The sequence below is a fragment of the Loxodonta africana genome, chromosome 11 (assembly GCF_030014295.1).
Source record: "Loxodonta africana isolate mLoxAfr1 chromosome 11, mLoxAfr1.hap2, whole genome shotgun sequence".
Taxonomy (NCBI): Eukaryota; Metazoa; Chordata; class Mammalia; order Proboscidea; family Elephantidae; genus Loxodonta; species Loxodonta africana.
This window is the reverse complement of record NC_087352.1, coordinates 11,840,293-11,858,151: the sequence shown is the minus strand read 5'-3', so window position 1 is coordinate 11,858,151 and position 17,859 is coordinate 11,840,293. Positions and strand designations below refer to the sequence as shown.

Genomic DNA, 17,859 nt, shown 5'->3' with positions numbered 1-17,859 from the left:
CCAGCTAGGGAGGAGAGGAGCGGAGGCACAGCATGAGAGGCGGGAGCCTGCTTGTCTTCCGTGTAGCCCCCCACTCATCGCGCTGTCACCCTCAGGGCTATCCCGCCCCTGGATGACGTTCTGGGCCTGGGGTTTGGGTTCATTCCTAGGTGCGTAGCCCCACCTCTTGGGTCTGGTTCCTCCCCTTGGTCCTAGGCCTGCTCTAGGTTCTGAGCCTGTCGCGGGGCCCTGGTAACTTACCGAGTTAGCACTTCCACTGACTCTCTAGGTGACTGGGAGCCAACCGCTTCCCGTACGGGCCTCGGTTTCTTCTATCAACTGGGGCTCATCACCTCTGCCGGTGATGATGGGGCAGCTGGACCCCAGCCTCTTCAGTTGTACCGATGGGAAAACTGAGGAGCAGCTTAATGAAGGCCCTGGAGCCCAAGGTCCCAAACTGAGCTCTTGACGAATTTGCCTCCTAGCAGAGGCCACACCCTCCACATCTTTCTGCAAGCCTGTCTCAGACCCGGAAGCAGACCGGCTGCTGGGCTTCTGGGGGGACCAGTACCAGGATCATGGAAAGAGTGACAATCCGGCTGGACTCTGGGGAGGGTGCACTATTGGGGTCGCTACCGTCGAAGGCCGTACCGAGGCACCGGAGTTCTGAGCCTGCGCGATCCGCTAGCCGGCAGACGAGCAGAATCTACACAGCAACAGTTGGAGGAGGTACCAACCAATAGGGGAGCGGGTCGGCTGGGCGGTGGCAGCCAAGTCACGTGGGTAGCACAGCTACCAATCAGGAAGCAAGTTCTCAGGACTAGATTTTAGCGCATGATGCGGAAGTCACGTGAATGAAGGCACGGCCAATAGGAAAGCGGTTGGGTCGGCGCTTCCGAGTTGTGCGGCGAAGGAGAGTTTGTAGTGGACAAAGAGGGATTTAAAAATGGACTTATGTCACGTGTATCAGAGACTCGGCCAATGGAAATGCTCAAAGACCCGGAAACAGAGAACGCACGAAGGGTAAGGGCGGAAGAGGCCGGCACGTGCGACCGTGTGCTGCCAATGAAAGAAGAACTAGTCCCCTTTCTTCTTTCTAGCTCACGTGGGAAGCGGGGCTATCCTAAGAGACCAATGGAAGCGGGAGTAGGCCTGCACGCCAAGGCATGCGGTAGGTGGGGCCTACCCCACCGGACCAATGAGAGCAGGGAGCCCTGAGCTGTTGTTGGGCGGCGAGGCGGGCGTATGGCGGACGCGGTGCTGTTTGAGTTTCTGCACACGGAGATGGTGGCGGAGCTGTGGGCGCGGCGCCCAGATCCCAGTCCTGGGGTGAGCGCCGGGCCCCGGGGGTGGAGACGCAGGCTGCAGCGGGAAGGACGGATCAAGGCCTCCGGAGAGTGCGGAGGCCACATGAACTTCTCGAGTTCGAACCCCGGCGCAGCCTTTGCCTCGCTGGGCGACTTCGGGCAGTTGCCGTGTAAAGTGGGGGAATCAACAGTGTCGGCCCCGCGGATGATTGTTAGAATCGAGGGAGATAAACCGAAGTTTAAGCACTTAGTTCAAAACCTGGCACAGAGTAAGCAATTAGTAATTATAATAATTACTAATATTACGGGGTGTTTACTCAGGGGTGTAAACTCGGGGTGTTTATTGCCTGCGTTGAATCCGCTTCTGGCACTCGCTAGGTTTGCGACCCGGTGACACACTTCTGTGTGCCTCGGTTTCCTCCTTTGTAAAAGGGTCATCCAGAGTGGGACATTAGTTCACTCGACCAACATTTGTTGAGTGCCTATGGTATTCCAGGGACTTTTGTTCTAAGACAAAATCCCTGACTTTACTGAAGCTTACGTCTTGGTTGGGGAATCAAACAAAATAAAATTGTAATGTACCATGAACTAATGAGAAGTCCTAAAAAGAAAAGTAGAGATAGGGAAGGAAGAAGGATAGAATGGTGGCTGTTCAAAGAAAGCGTTTCAAAGGTGGAGAAGGGAGGAAATAAGCCCTGCGTAAGTGGTGGATGAGAACATTCCAGTGAGAAGAGACAGCCGGTGCAGAAGCTCTGAAGTAGGAGCATGTTAGGGCCCAGCGTGGCACAGATGTTTTGCCCTACACAACTAACCTAAAGGTTGATGGTTCAAACCCACCCAGCGGTGCTGCAGAAGAAAGGCCTGGTCATCTGCTTACGTAAAGATTACGGCCAAGATAACCTTAGGGAGCAGTTCTACTCTGTGACGCTTGCGGTCGCCATGAGTCAGAATCGACTTGACAGCCACAGGTTAGGCTTTGGTTTGGTAGGACTCTGCTTGGTATTTTGAAAGCTGGATCTTGTGAAGATTGAATGAGCTAAAACTTCAAAGCGCATACTCAGCCCTCACAACATGGGCACTCCTGTTATAAAATCTGATGCCAAGATAAAAAGGGCTGGGGAGCCTCACACAAAGTAGGTGCCTAATGAGAGGGGGCTTGGGTACTTTTTGTTATGATCTTCATCATCTAGAGAAAAGTAAATTTTATTGGCTTAGGCTTTCTTCCCAGATGGGAGTCCTATTCATGGTGCTGCTGTTTTCACCCCTGAACTTGGTTACTTCTGAGTTCATTAATTCATTCAACAGACATTTCGTAAAACCTGCAAGGTGCTGGGACCTGTTGTAGGCTCTGGGGATGCCTCTGTGAACCATGCAAAAATCCTTGCCCTCCTGGAGCTTAGGTCTTAGTGGCGGGGAGACAGAGTGATAATTTGAGTAAACTACAGGTAGTCCCCACTTTGTCAGGGAGTTCCATTCCAACTACTTCATCATAAGTTTTTTTTTTTTTAGTTTCCACTATTATTGTCTGCATCTGTATAATTTCAATATTTGTCTTTAAGAGTTGGAAACATTACATCTGAGAATGATAAAGTCAGCAAATTACACGCTGCAACGTTGTATTACTGCATGTTACTAATGATGTATCAAAAAAAGATGGTGATAAGTACAGTTTGTTGTAACTTGAACATATCCTAAGTTGGGGACTACCTGTATACAGTCGTTGTTAGTTGCTGTCAAGTTGATTATGACTCATGGTGACTTCATGTTTTACAGAGTAGAACTGTTCTATAGGGTTTTCTTGGCAGTGATCTTTACGGAAGCAGATCACCAGGACTTTTTTTCCATGGTACTGCTGGATGGGTTTGAACCACCAACCTTTAGGTTACCAGTGGATTGCAAATGGTACATCACCTAAGTGCTATGAGAAAGATAAAGCAAGGGAGAGGGAGTGTACGTTGGTGTGTGTGTCGGGGAAGGGGTTGCAGTTTCTCGGCACTTTGTCCATCCTGGCTTCAAACTAGAAACCCAGGAGTCCTCCAACATCTGCTTCGTCTCCCGCACCTCCAGCCTTTTATCAGGCTCCGCCCCTTCTGCTGTCTAGATATGTTTCCCATCTGTCACGTCCCCTGTCCTAGTCCAGGCTCCCCCCCTTCACCTTTGTACCAGCCTCCTCCCTCAGGTCCCTGCTTATTTCATTCCCATGTTTACCATATTAATGATTCAGATCTTGGCTCAAATGCCCCTTCATCTGGAAAGCCTTCCTTGAGCCCCGAGACAAGTTCAGGGTCTCCTTTTACATTCTCACAGCCCCTCTCCCCACTTTTTCCTTGGTAGCCCTCATCAGTAAATGTACACCAGAACTCTGTATCTGTATCACCCTTTGGGTCCCTGGGTGGTGCAAACGTTTTGCACTGAACTACTAACCTTGGCTGCTGACCAAAATGTTGGTGGTTTGAACCCACCCAGCAGCTCTCCGGGAGAAGGACCTGGTGATCTGCTCCGATGAGGATTACAGCCTAGGAAGCCCAGTGGGGCATTTCGACTCTGTCACATAGGGTCGCCATGAGTCAGAATTGACTTCCATGGCACCTGGCAAAAACAACACTAACCTAAAGGTTGGCGGTTCAAAACCATCCCAGCAGCATCATGGAAGCTTTCCGAGAAAACCCTATGGAGCTCAGTTCTACTCTGTAAAATGTGGGGTCACCATGAGTCAGAATCCACTCGACAGCAGTGGATTTTATCATCCTTTGATTCATATCCGTCTCCCCTGACAGACTGTGAGCTCCGCATGGGCTGGGACCAGGTCTGTGTCAACACCACTGTGTTCTCTGGCACATAGTAGGTCCTCGCCGGGGATGGATTGGAGGAGCCTGTGCAGAGGCTGTGCTGTGGAGGGCATGGGTGGGGAGTGCCTTTAGTACAAAAACAGCCCCTGCTACGTTGGAGTGTTTGCTCTGTGCTGGCCCTGTGCTGCCCATCCCGGTTTCATCTGATCCTCCTAACGACCCAAAGCAAACCCTGGTGGCGTAGCGGTTGAGTGCTACGGCTGCTAACCAAAAGGCTGGCAGTTCAAATCCACCAGGCACTCCTTGGAAACTCTATGGGGCAGTTCTACTCTGTCCTATAGAGTTGCTATGAGTCGGAATCGACTCGATGGCAATGGGTTTGGGCTTAACAACCCAAAGAGGCAGGAGTGATCAGCCCCACCTTATGATGAAGAAGCAAAGGCTCCGGCCAGCCTGAGTTTCTTGCTCACAGGTGGCAGAGGCGGGAGCTTAACTAGGCCTCCCCTTTCCAACACCTGGGCTGTAAACGCCCACTTGTGCTTCCACAGTGTGGCTTGTCCGACACTCTCCAGAAGGACTTTAATGGGTTTCTGAGCTCATGCGGGTGGTTATCACTGGGTTGTTCAGGTTTGCTCACTGCAGAGCTTTCCAGAATGCTTGGCTGTGCCTTTGACTGGGGCAGCTGTTCTCCTCCCAGCTACAGGGTACAATCTCCTTGCCGGGTCCCATGCCAGAGATTCCAGTGGGCCTGGGATGTGGCCTGGACACTGGGGCCTCAGTGCAGCCAGGGATGAGAGCTGTTTCCCCATATACTTCGACCTGGGGAGTCCCTGTTTTCGGGGGACACTTTATGGGAAAATGCTGTTTGCTCATAGTCCTTTCTCTTCGCTCCTGGCCCCTCTTCCTCTCTCCATTCCTTCTCTTTGATCCAACAAGTGTTGGCCTCCTGTTCCCTGGTGTTATGGATTAAATTGTGTCCCTCAAAAATATGTACTGTAAATCCTAACCTGATACCTGTGGTTGGGAGCCCTGGTGGTGGGAGCCCTGGTGGCTGAGCAGTTAAGAGCTCAGCTGCTAACCAGGTCAGCAGCCTGAATCCACCGGCTGATCCTTGGAAACTATGGGGCAGTTCTGCTCTGTCCTACAAGGCCACCATGAAGTGGAATCAACTCAGTGGCAGAGGTTTGGTTTTTGGTTTTTTGATACGTGTGGTTAATCCCATTTGGGAATGTTGTTTTTGTTAATGAGTCAGGACTAGCGTAGGGAGTGTCTTGAGTCAGTCTCTTACAAAATATAAAAGGAGCAGATTAAGCAAACTGAGATGGGGGAAGATAGATGCCAGCACATGGAGATCTCCAAGGAACTAGGAAACAGAAGCTGAAGAGATAAGAGCCTTTCTCAGGAGTACAGAGAGAGAGAGCCTTTCCCTAAAGCTAACGCCCTGAATTCAGACTTCTAGCCTCCTAAACTGTGAGAAAATAAATTTGGGTTTGTTAAAGCCATCCACTTGTGGTATTTCTGTCATAGCAGCACTAGATGACTAAGGCGCTTGGGTTCTTAACGGGTACTTAATGTCTTCCCCAGCACGGTATTTTACCTTAGTCCTCAGAGTGGAGTCCTTGGGTGCCGTAAACAGTTAAGCAGTTAAGCGCTGGGCTACTAACCAAAAGGTTGGTGGTTCAAACCCACCCAGCGGGGCCTTGGAAGAAAGGCCTGGCAGTCTGGTTCCCAAAGGTCCCAGCCGTGAAAACCCTATGGCGTGCAGTTCTACTGTGCTGCACACGTGGGTCGCCATGAGTCAGAATCAACGCAACAGCAGCAAATACTGGCACTGGTGGTCCTCAGAACAGCCCCCTGAGGTAGATGTTATTGTTCTCATTTTACAGAGGGGGGACTGAGGCCACACAGACAATCAGAGGCAAAATCAGGGCCTGGCCGTCTGGCTTTAAAGTCTGTACCAGCTGCATCTCCGTCTGTGGCATGGGGCCAGCCCCTGGAGGACAAGGATGATGGCTGATTGCTCTGTCTCGCAGCCCAGGCACTCGGGAGCCACAGTCAATGTTTCCGCTCTGGGTCTTCCACTCCTGCCTGGTTTGTGGTTATTTGTGGTGGTTGAAGGGAGGCTTAGCGGCTGGAGCCAGAGGATTAAGATCTTTGAATGGAAGACTAGCCAGGGAGCCAGGAGGTCCTGGGGGCAGTTATCATCAAAGCAGGAAAAACCCATGGAGGAAGGGGAAGCTTTGAGGATAAGGGGAGACTTTGGGCAAAGGAGTGAATTCCTCTCAGTGTGTGTAGTAAGCTGTGTCAAGGACCCCAGTACCATCTGTGGGATAAGGCCTTCCCCCACCAGGCCCAGCAGGTGTCCAGCATGTGTCCAGCACCAAGGCCTTCCCTGAGGAGGGCCTGGGTGGATGGGCAACTAACACCTGCAGCCCTTGCCCTCAGGCAGGAGGCTGGAACTGAGCCCATTCCTGGCAGGGACAGTGGCTGCAGAGCCCTGGAGGGGGGTGTGGTACGCCTGGGGCGGGGGTGCCAGGGGCTGGAGCTTGGGGCGGAGAGGGGCAGGGCACTGTGGGCCTGGCTAGGAGCTGGGGCTCTGTCCTGAGGGTGGCTGGACCGGGTTTACTTTCTAGAGAGGCTCCTCTGGCAGGTGGACGAGCCTGGATTGGAGGTCGGGCTGGGAGGGTCGTTGCTGCTGCAGCAATCCCAAGCAGAGGCCACGGCCAAACTTCAGGGCTGGAAGGAGAAGGAAGACTGGGAGGATTGAGAGCAGAGGGGGGTAGAAGACCAGGTTTGGGGTTATATCTTAGTTTCGTAGCACTCTTCTAACGAAGATACCACAAGTGGGTGGCTTTAAAGAACGGGATTTATTTTTGTAGTTCTGGAGGCTAGAAGTTCAACTCAGGGTCTTGGCCTTGTCAGTGATGCCAGACGTTCCTTGGCTCCTTGGCAATCTTTGACTTATAGTAGTCCTCACATGACATCTGTCTTCCATGTGTGTATGCGTGCGCACGTGTGTGTGTTTGAGTCTGTGTCCGTTCTGCTCTTTTTATAACTCAGAAGTGCTTAGATTTAGAACCCACTCTACTTGGGTATGACTAATTAACATAACAAAGAAAACCCGTATTTCCAAACGTGGTCGTATTTATAGATATAAAACCCAGTACTGTCAAGCCAACTCCGGCTCATGGCAACCCTGTGTGTGTCCGAGTAGAACTGTGCTCCCAGGGTTTTCAGTGGCTGAGTTTCTGGAAGGACATCACCAGGCCTTTCTTCTGAGGTGCCTCCGGGTGGACTCGAACCTACAACCTTTCAGTTAGCAACTGAGTGTGTTAATCATTTGCACGCCCCAGGGACTCTGCTTACAGGTATGTTGTTATTGTGTGCTGTCAAGTCGATTCTGACTCATGGCGACCCTATAGGACAGAGTAGAACTGCCCCATAGGGTTTCCAAGGCTGTAAATCTTTATAGGAGCAGGCTGCCACATCTTTCTTCTGTGGAGCAGCTGATGAGTTCGAACCACCGACCTTTCGGTTAGTAGCCAAGCACTTAACCACTGTACCATCAGGGCTGCTTATTTACAGGTATTTAAAAAAAAACGTTGTCACTGAGTCAATTCTGACTCATAGCCACCTTATAGGACAGAGCGGAACTGCCCCATACAGTTTCCAAGGAGCGCCTGGTGGATTTGAACTGTCGACCTTTTGGTTAGCAGCCATAGCACTGAACCACTACGCCACCAGGGTTTCCTATTTACAGGTATTGGGGCCAGGATTTCAATACGTATTTTGGGGGGACACAATTCAATCTATAATGGTTGTTTAGGACGCCTTGGTAGGTGAGGGGTCAGAGCCCAGGTCGACAGGGTGCGAATTGTGCTGGCTTTATTCTCTCACCCGTTTGCTCAGGGATACTTCTTTTGGGTCTTCTGGTGCCGTTCACCTTGGTAAGGCCGAGACGTTGCCTCTGGTCTCAGTGATTTCCTTAAAAGCCAAGGTGGCTCTACTCTGGGTTCCCAGCCCCAGCCTGGCACAGGAGGCTCTGAAGGTGGGGGCTGAACAGGGTCACCCTCTGCCGAAGAGAGAGCAGCAGCACATCGTCAAAGGGGTGGGAAAGGGCGGGGTGGACCAAGGACAAGGGAGACTCCGACCACAAGGCCCCACCTGGCTCCCTCCTGCCTCAGCTAAGCTGTATCTTTCTGATCTCTTCCTCTTCCCGGTTCCGAAGTCTCAGGTCTGGTTTGCTTGTTTTCCATTCATCCTCATCAGAGCCCCGTGGGCCTTCTCAGTCTGAATACTCAAATCTCCCTTTAGCGCGAGACGTTTTTCTCTTATTACCTCTTTGGTTATTTTTTCTCCTGCATTGTTCCCGCGTGTCCTTTTGGCATCCAGATGGTTATTAGACTTTCCAGATCTCTCCCATGTGTCTTATAACTTTTCTCTCATTTTTTCTGCCTTATGTTTTTTTTCTGGATAACCTGGGAGTTTTTATCTAGCTTACAGATGTGTGTTATTCAGCTCCCTTATTAAAAAGTGTCTGTCTGGGCCATTCTTGTTTTCATTTCTAAAAACTTCCCGTTGTCTCTGATTGTGCCACCTTCCTGATGGCTGGGCTGTTTTGTGGGTGCCGTTGGTGCAGACCCTGATTTGGGGTTCTCCTCTAAGGAGCTCTCCTCCCTTCCTTGTATTATCTCATTTCCTCTCAGCTCTGTAAACTCGCAGAGGCAGGTGTGGTGTGCCCCAGCCCTGTACAGACTCTGGCTGGGTTCTGGAGGATCCATATGAATGGGACAGGCCCCGCCTTCCATGAGAATGATAAACCCCTAATCTCTCAGAAGCTTGCTAGGACTCAGGCGTGAACCACAAAGCCCTAGGAGACAGGCTGTAATAGAGGCAGGTGAGGCGCCTACCCTCTTCCTCCTTCTCCCTTTCTTCCCAGGACCTTCTTGTCCTCTGTCCCTTTGTTCCCCCATGTCCTCTTTTCCTTTCCCTTTTGGCTGTATTCCCCACAGCCCCAGTACCCCCGTCTTTTTAGTTCAGCAAATATGGAGTTGGCCCCTATTGGTGGGGCAGGGGGGTCCAGCGGTAACCGTAGCTGTGGGTTGGGCTGGTGCCCTGTGCTGGGTCCTCTAAGTGTTATTACACATATCGGAGTCAACCCTCATAGCAGCACTGCCATGAGCCCCATTTCACACGGGGACACTGAGGCGCCGCACAGTTAGATCAGTTGTCTGAGGCCATGCATCTAGTCGGTGGTGTCAGGGCACAAACTCAGGCATCTGAAGTTCGTTAAAGTAGAACTTGAATTTGCTGGACCCTTTCTGGACTCCCTGCCACGCTCTCAGCTGGGCAGATGGACCTAGTTGATTCTCTGTTCCCATCTTGTCACCCCCCCCCCAATTACTGCCCTCCACAGGTCCTGCTTCTTCCCCTCAGACCCTTGTCCTGGCTGTCCCCTGAGCCTGGAACCCCCCCGCCCCCGCATCTGCCTCCTCTTCCTCCAGACACAGGCAGACATTATTGCGCCTTTCCAGTCATCTCCCTTCTCAGAAGTCCCCAGCAAGCTGTCTCACTGCAAACCATTTCTCCCTCCCGGCGGCCGCCATGATTGTAATTAAATCAGTAATTGTATCATTAGTTCTTGTGCGGTGCCCCACTAGAACGGCAGCTCAACTGGCTGGTCCACAACCTCCGCTGTGGGGATCTGAGGTGGGCTGCACGCTCCTCAGCCCCCTCCAGGATATAACCTCTGCTTCCTCACCTCCCCTGCCCGCCTCCCCATCCTCACAGCCTGAGCGGCCTTCCCCAGCCGGGCTGAGCTTTCTCTGTGCCTCTCTGTCTTTGCACATACCCTCAGCTGGGCATTCCCTCCTCTTCCCCATCCCCCAGGTGGAGTGTCCTCTGCCTGTCTGTACCCGCCCCCCGGCTCCTGCCTTCTGCCATCTCTGTCATCCTCTGGGCACCTGTCACCCCCACCAGGCGCAGCTGAGACCCCTGGGAACCCCCAGGAAGTGTTTGTGGAATGAATGAGTGAGCCCAGGCGTCTCCGCCGTCACACTGGGAATCCGGTCGCAGTGAAGCCCTCCTGCTTCCAGGAGCACACCTCGGGGAGATGACACGGGGCTGCAGCCACCACAGCCACTGGGGAGGGCGTCTCGCAAGGCCCAGGGATATGTCAGCCCAGAGAACAGCCCCTTCCTTCACGGAGTTTATGTTCCAGGACCGGCTTTCTCTCTTATCAGCCAGGTGGCTCGTCACCTCGTTTGTTGGGTGCGGAGGTTCAGAGGGGGTGAGTGGCGCTCATGGGAGCACTCTGCTTACATTCACCCACCCCTTTAGCCCTCATAAGGATCCCAGGATCCCTGGAAGGAGCTACTGGCAACATGATCTTCCTTTTACACATGAGGAAACTGAGGCACGGTCAGCGGCAGGGGTAGATCTGGCCCAGGCAGGCTGGCCCAGGGCACTGCACTCAGTCACCGGGTAGTGCTGCTGGGAGAGGGACACAGGGCAGGGTCTACCCCACCACACACATCCTCCTTTGCCCCTTGTCACCCGTGGCTGTATGGACTGTCCCCCTCACTCTGCTCTCAGACCTCGCGCTTACCTCCCATGCCCCATTAGTCAGTCTTCCCATGTGGCCGGCACTGAGGAAGCATGAGGGAAGCAGGCTGCTGACACCAGAGAGCGCCAGTGCCATCCAACAGGAAGCTGTGTCATCACCCGGGCTCGATTCCCAAAGGTGGAGCCCGCAGTGGTAGAAGAGGGTGAGGTCAGGGGGCCTGGGGGCCTGGCAGAGAAGAGGGGCGCTGGGTCTGAAACTCAGCCTCTCTGCTCAGGCCTTCGGCTCCCAGAGCTGCCCCCAGGCTGCCTCGCCCCAAACTCACTGCTGCCAGGACCATGGTGGGTGGAGTCCTGTCCACCCGCCTCCTGTCCCCCACAGACCTGCCAGGCAGTGGAAAGCATTTGGGCTTTGGAATCGGATCTCCCTGGTGGTTCAGCAAGTCTTTGGCAGGTTTGCCATAACACTTCTGAGCCCAGAGTCCGTGGTATGAAGTATGGCCTACCTTACCAAAAAACCAAGCCAAGCCTATTGCTGTCGAGTGGATGTCAACTCACAACAACCCCATAGGACAGAGTAGAACTGCCCCGCGGGGTTTCCAGGGAGCATCTGGTGGATTCGAACTGCTGACCTTTTGGTTAGCAGCCAAACGTTTAACCACTGTGCCACCACGGCCCCACAGCCTACCTTATGAGCCATTAAATTAAAGGAAAGATTTTCTACAAAGCCTCAGCACACGATGTGTGACCACACCCCAGTTCTGGGCTGTGTTGGTCCAGCCTCTGCTCAGTAAGGTGCCAGGCCCTGGGCTGGCTGCAGCAGGTCAGAGGCACACTGGTGAGCCTGGGCCCTGCCCTCACCAAGTTTATGTCCCCCTCAGTGACAATGCGGGGTGAGCAGGGCTGCCATTGAGGACCCAGCCAGGGAGGGTGATAGGGAAGGTGCCCACAGCCTTGCAGCCAGAGGAAGCGGGTGTTGTTGTGGGCAGAGCAGAGCTGGGGAGGGGTGCTGGGTTCCAGCAGGCTGAGGAGGCTTGGCCACCCTCCTGAGGGCTGCCATCTAAGTAGGGAGCTCCCACCGCCCTTCAGGTCGCTATGAGGATGGTGTGGACCTGCCAGGGAAGACAACTGGAAGTTATGGCTGAAGGAAGGGGGTGGCCGTGGGGGTGAGGGGACATCCTGAGAGGACTTTCCAGGAGAGCCAGGGGGCATCCTCCCTCCCCACATTCCCCCTGTGTCCACGTGCTCCCTGTTCTCCCATCTCTGCTCTTCTGGATGTACTCAGAAATGCAAGCTCCTCTCGCCTTGGGCCATCGTGGTGTTTCAAATCTGGGCCTCTGTCCCCAGCTCCCTTCAGGTCACGAGAATAAAGAAATATGTAAACGTTTTCTCTCCCTGGGCCATGCTAGTCCCTGTGAATGAGCACACTGACAGACAGTGCGTAGACACCAAACGAGCACAGGCACCCTCACCCCTACTCCAACCGGTCAGCGCCATCAGTACCCTCCCCAGGTCATGGCTGATATTTTAATTCATAGGTGTCTTAGTTATCTAGTGCCGCCATAACAGAAATACCAAAAGTGGATGGCTTTAACAAACAAATTTATTCTCTCACAGTCTAGGAGGCTAGAAGTCTGAAATCAGGGCGCCAGCTCCAGGGGAAGGCTTTCTCTCTCTGGAAGGCCCTCATCATCAATCTTCCCCTGGTCTGCGAGTCTCTCAGCACAGGGACCCCAGGTCCAAAGGACGCGCACCCCTCCTGGTTCTTCATTCTTGGTGGTGTGAGGTCCCCCTGTCTCTCTGCTCGCTTCTCTTTCTCATATCTCAAGAGAGATTGACTCAAACTATAGCCAGGCTTGTAGATTGAGTCCTGCCTCATTAACATAACTGCCTCTAATCCTGCCTCCTTAACATCATAGAGGTAGGATTTATAACACACAGGAAAATCACATCAGATGACAAAATGGTGGACAGTCACAATACTGGGAATCATGGCCTAGCCAAGTCGATACACATTTTTAGGCGGACACAATTCAATCCGTGACAGTGGGGGGCCCTACTTGGGAATCCCTGGATGTGCAAATGGTTAATAGGCTCAACTGCTAACTGACAGGTGGAGGTTTGAGACCACTCAGAGGTGCCTCTGAAGAAAGGCCTGGCCGTCTCCTTGCACAAAACCAGTCATTGAGAACCCAGTGGAGCACAGTTCTTTGACATATATGGGGTTGCCATGAGTTAGGATCACTTGACAGCAACTGCCCGTTTTTTTTTTTTTTTTTTTTTGGTGATTCTAGTTGGCTTTATAGGCCCTGCTGACCAAGCTGAGGGGCTGGGACCCACACCTTTTTGGCCCCCTGACTCTGGCTTCACCCACCATGTTCCCCACAGCTCCCCTGCTTGCCATGTGGGGCCTCTTGAACCTCTGGGGGTTACTGCAGTGCCTGCCCCATAGGGATGCTGTGAGGGTCCACACTGAGGGCACTTAGAATCAGTGTGGTGGTCTCAGGTCCGCCTTGCCGAGCAGGGGTGAGCTGAGCCTGGGGGAGGCCCCATTTTGCCTGGTGTAGGGGAGCTGGTGCTGAGGGCTTGATGGGGTGGGAGTGTGGGGATCGGAGAGACCACCTGGCCCTCAGAGGCCTGCCTTGAACCTGCAGTGGCCAGCTGAGCCCAGGCTAGCCCCTCCCTCTCCCACACCACCTCACCCGTGAACTGATGGGGCGGGGCAAGTTGGTCTCTGTCCCCTTCCAGCTGCTGCAGCTGGAATCTCTTCCCTGCCCTTCTAGGGACAGAAGACCAGCCTGTCGGTCCTGGAGGGCATGGGCTTCCGTGTGGGCCAGGCTCTGGGCGAGAGGTGAGAGCCTCCACCACTCCTGCCTCCCAGGCCCTGGCTGGCAGGGGGTGGCAGGCCCCCCAGGCTGGGTCCCATTCTGGGTATACCCACTGGGGTGGGAAGGTTGCACTGTTCCACGGGGGAACCGGGCCTGGCTTCCTTCCCCTCCCTCACCCCAAACCCTTGCTCCCCAAGGCTGCCCCAGGACACCTTGGCTTTCAGGGAGGAACTGGACGCCCTCAAGTTCCTGTGCAAGGACGTGTGGGTGGCCGTGTTCCAGAAGCAGATGGACGGCCTCCGCACCAACCACCAGGTGTGAGCCCTGGCCCCACTGGCGAGTCCCACGCCACTGACTGGCTTCCTGACTAGAAGCAGAAGATGAAACCAGGAAACGCAGGAGGGGATCCCCCAGTGGGGACAGTACAGCAGGCCCGGCTGGCCTGTTGGGCACCTGCCCTGTGATGGGAGTGGAAGCCGGTCCCCACCCTGTGTCCAGGACAAGGGCTTAGGGCCAGGCAGGCACATCCTGGGGGGCCTCTGTCCCCTCCACTGAGGGGAGCCAAGAGGCTGCTGGGTAGCACACGCTCCTAGAGTTCCCCCAGGCCCCCTGGAATGAGCCCCAGGGTTGGCAAGAGGCCCATTTTGGCTGGCGGCACCTCCCCTCAGCCTGAGGCTGCTTGTCTCAGCCCCGTCCAGACCCCCAGGAGGCACCCACACTTCACCCGGACCCCCAGGAGGCAGGGGCTGTTTCCTTCTCTGTCCCCATGATGGGAGGACACCAAGCCCCAGCCACACAGCCCCAGGGTCCTTCTGCAGCTCTGATGGAAGGGCCCTTCCAGCCCGAAGGGATGGGGCCCCTGGGTCTGCCTCCCCATGTCTCCCCACCAATATACACAGCCCCAGCCCTGACTCCTCTGCCCTCAGGGGACCTATGTCCTACAGGACAATGACTTCCCCCTCCTCGTCAGGATGGCCTCGGGCCTGCAGTATCTGGAGGAAGCACCCAAGGTATGGAAAGGGGTGTTGAGATAATACTTCTGGTGCTTACCCACCCTCAGCCCAAGTTAGGCCTCTCCCCAAGCTAGAGGGTACCCCAAGGCCTGGCACCTATGAGCCCTAAACTCAATGAGGCCCCATTCTGGGTGCTGGCCTGTCCTCTTCCTACGATGACCCCTCCTCCCCCCCAGTTCCTGGCCTTCACCTGCGGCCTCCTGCGTGGCACCCTCAACACCCTGGGCATCAAGAGCCTGGTCACCGCCTCCGTGGCAGCCCTGCCCGCCTGTGAGTCGTGGAGGGGGGTTGCTTCCCGTCCGTCACGTGTGGCGGGGGCTTCAGGACCATCCACGCCCTTGCACGCATGCGTATGTGCATGCCTGTCTGTCTGTAGGGAGCTGGCTGCTGAGCTCTCTGCGGATGAGGATCTGGAGGTCCAGAGAGCTTAGATCACCTTCCAGGCCCACCCACACCCCTGGCCCCCAGCATTCCCACCTGCTTCTGGGATGTGCCAGCCCCGGGGAGAGCAGGTCCATGATAGACCCATCTGGTGCTTGTGAACATGGGACCCCAGCTGCTGCTCACTGAAGTTGTCCTGCTGACTGATGCCCTTGTTGCCTGCCTGGCAGAGTGTCCTCTAACCCCTCCACCCTGTTAACGACATGGGGCTGCAGGGCCCTCTCCTGCAGAGGAGGCCTCACTACCTAGGGGCACCCAACCCCCCTCTCCCTCCCACTGGGGAACCCGGGCTTCAAGTGGGTAACCCAAGCTGCAGAGCCCTTGCTGGCACCTCCCGAGCGCTGTACGCCTGGCCTCCGTGCCCACACAGCCCTGGACGAAGGCCAGCGGGGTGGGGAGCTCACCTCTGACCAGTGAGAAAACAGGCTGGCTCGAGGCCACCCGGCTGCCTGCGCAGGGCCAGAATCAGCATCTGAGAGCTGCCCCTCCCTCCCCCCAGGACCCAGCCTCAGGCCAATGCCAGCCCTTCTCTTCCAGGTAAGTTCCAGGTGGTGATCCAGAGAGCCTGAGGTGTCCCCACCCCAGCTCAGCCTCGCCGCTGCTCCCCCAAGTGGACCCTCAGGAGAGAGCAGATACCTAGGGCCCAGGGGCCGGTGCCTTTGGGGGTAGTCACAGGCCTGGTGCTGGGTCCCTGGGGTGCTGCGCCAAAGCCCAAGGTGGGGGCAGAGTCACAGGGGCATGGGGCATCACTCAGGCAGGGGTCCGAGCCACAGGTGGGGCTGGTAGGGAGGGATTGGGCTTGGGCCAGGCTGCTCAGCAGGTAGACGCACAATAAAAACGGGGACCCAGATTGAAAGTGGAAGTTGTGGAGGGGCTTATTTCTGAAGCCGCTGTTGTGTCACAGGTCCGGTGGTGGGGGGATGGGGAGCAGGGCTTCTGTGTTCCCTCCTCCCAGGCCCTCCCCTGGCCTGAACTCTGAGTCTGCCCCTCCCTCCTGCACACCTGGCAGGAGTGGGTGGCCCCCCGGCACCAGAAACCTTAAACCAGCGTTCCTGCCGCATCATCAAGGCTGGGGCCGCCCAGCCCAGTAGACACACAGGATGGGGCCTCTCCCCAAGGAGCAGGGCCAAGGGTTCCTTGGGAGCAGGCTGGGGACAGCGCAACCACACACCTTCACGCCACCCCTGCACATGCGTCTGGCAGGTACACGGCCCAGCTGGCTGCCTGCTGGCTGCCCACTGCCTGACGACGGGGGTAGTACTCGGAGCTGTAAACCAAGGCTGAGGGTGAGTCCCAAGTGGAACAAGGAAGGATCTCCCTGCTTGAGACACCCCCAGCAGGGTCTCCTCAGCCTCCATAGTGGAGTCCCAGCCCCCGGCCCACAGTGGGCCTCCAAGCCCAGAGATCACTCTGCCTGCCCCGTTGCTTTTCACGTGCCCTGCTCTTGGGCCCACTCCTCAAACTCCCGTACATCCAGCAGCAGCTCGGCCTTTGTGCCCATGGCAACAACCACAGGCAGTTGGTGGTTAGTCACTTGCCCTCAGTACTCCCGAAGCCCTAAACAGCCTCCATGGAGACACCCTGGTGCCCTCAGTGTGAACTTGTTTACAAGGGCTCGCCTCCTCCTGGTCCCTCCTCTTGGTGCCGGCACTTGGCACCCAGTTGGATGCTTCCTGGGTGAATCTCGGATCCTCAGCGGGGGAGTGCACCGCAGGGAGTAGCCCGTGGTCCAGGGATGGAGTCATGAGCCAGGCACTGCCTCCCCCACTGGTCTAAATGCCCTGAGGGGCCGGGGTTATTCGTAGGGAGGATGGGAGGAAGCCTTCCAGGAGAAGGGGCTAGAAGGATGGGGGAAGGGGAGACAGGCCTGGTCCTGGGTGAGAACAGGGTGTGGGGGTTGTAACTCAGCTACGGGGCAGCATTTGATCACTCAGGCAGGCCACCAGAAAGGATGTGCTGCAGGGCTCCAGGGGTCCTAGAAGAGGGTGTTCCTTTCTGTCCTGTCCCAAATCCATTTGTCCTGGCCCACCCCTGGGGAGACAGGGCTCTGGAGAGCAGGGGGCCTCCACAGTGTCTAATGCCCTCTTGCCCAGCCCCACCCTGGCCCTCTCTTCAGGAAGAATGTCTGCAAGGAGACATCTACCCAGGAGGCAGAGTGTCCGAGCACCCAGGAGCCAAAGCCACTGCCTGCTTTCAAATTCCCCTTCTGCTCCTGTGCATCCTGGGGTGATCAGCTTCACCTCTGCAGGCCTCAGTTTCATCATCTGTAAAATGGGCACCACGGCGACCTTACTGGGTCGCTATACTACGTGAACTCAAAAACAAAAACCTGTTGTTGGCAAGTAGATTCCAACAAAGTAGAACCATACTCTTGGGTTTCCAAGGAGCACCCGATGGATTTGAACTGCCAACCTTTTGGTTAGCAGCCAAGCTCTTAATCACCATGCCATCGGGGTTTCCTTCGTAGTATATGAAGAAGGGGTATCAGGTGCCAGCTCCTCCATGCAGGAGGGGTGTGTGTGTAGAGGAGTGTTCTATGAGAGGCATTCAGAGCAGAGGCTGTAAGTGGGTCAGTGGGGCCCCACCAATGCTAGCAGCTGTAGTTGCTTCGACACTTTAGCTTCCCTTCCCTGACTCCTCCTGACAACCATTAGAGGAAGGCACCAGCACTGGCCCACTCAGCAATGAGGAAGCCAAGGCTCAGAGAGGTGAAGTCACCTGCCCAGGGTCATACAGCTGGGCTGTGGCAGAACTAGCATCTGTGTCTGCTTTCACCCTGTCCTGGCTTCCTTCTCTCCTGAGGCAGAAGGGCCCTAGGAGCCCCTTGACTATGGCTAAGGATACATGGCTGGTCCCAGCTCCTGGCCTCACCTGCCCTCTCTTTGAGATGGGTGTCACATCCATCTCTCACTGGGTGCTGAGTCCTTGAGAGCAGGGGACA

General features: G+C 55.3%; 1 protein-coding gene across 1 annotated transcript; it reads left to right on the top strand.

Moving 5' to 3' along the window:
* Positions 1 to 2: 2 nt before the first annotated feature.
* TRAPPC6A (trafficking protein particle complex subunit 6A) lies at positions 3 to 17,841 on the top strand. The gene is made up of 6 exons (XM_010586450.3): positions 3 to 1,308; positions 13,420 to 13,487; positions 13,662 to 13,779; positions 14,391 to 14,474; positions 14,654 to 14,747; positions 15,456 to 17,841. Exons 1-6 carry the CDS (start codon positions 1,225 to 1,227, stop codon positions 15,485 to 15,487), a joined length of 480 nt encoding a protein of 159 aa, XP_010584752.1. The 5' UTR covers positions 3 to 1,224; the 3' UTR covers positions 15,488 to 17,841.
* Positions 17,842 to 17,859: the final 18 nt, after the last annotated feature.

What these genes read in the sequence shown, in the direction of transcription:
- TRAPPC6A (XM_010586450.3), top strand. Translation starts at nt 1,225, where the DNA reads ATGGCGGACGCGGTGCTGTTTGAGTTTCTGCACACGGAGATGGTGGCG. An exon ending in ATCTGGAGGAAGCACCCAAG is followed by an intron (nt 14,475 to 14,653) that starts GTATGGAAAGGG and finishes CCTCCCCCCCAG; the next exon opens with TTCCTGGCCTTCACCTGCGG. An exon ending in CGTGGCAGCCCTGCCCGCCT is followed by an intron (nt 14,748 to 15,455) that starts GTGAGTCGTGGA and finishes CTTCTCTTCCAG; the next exon opens with GTAAGTTCCAGGTGGTGATC.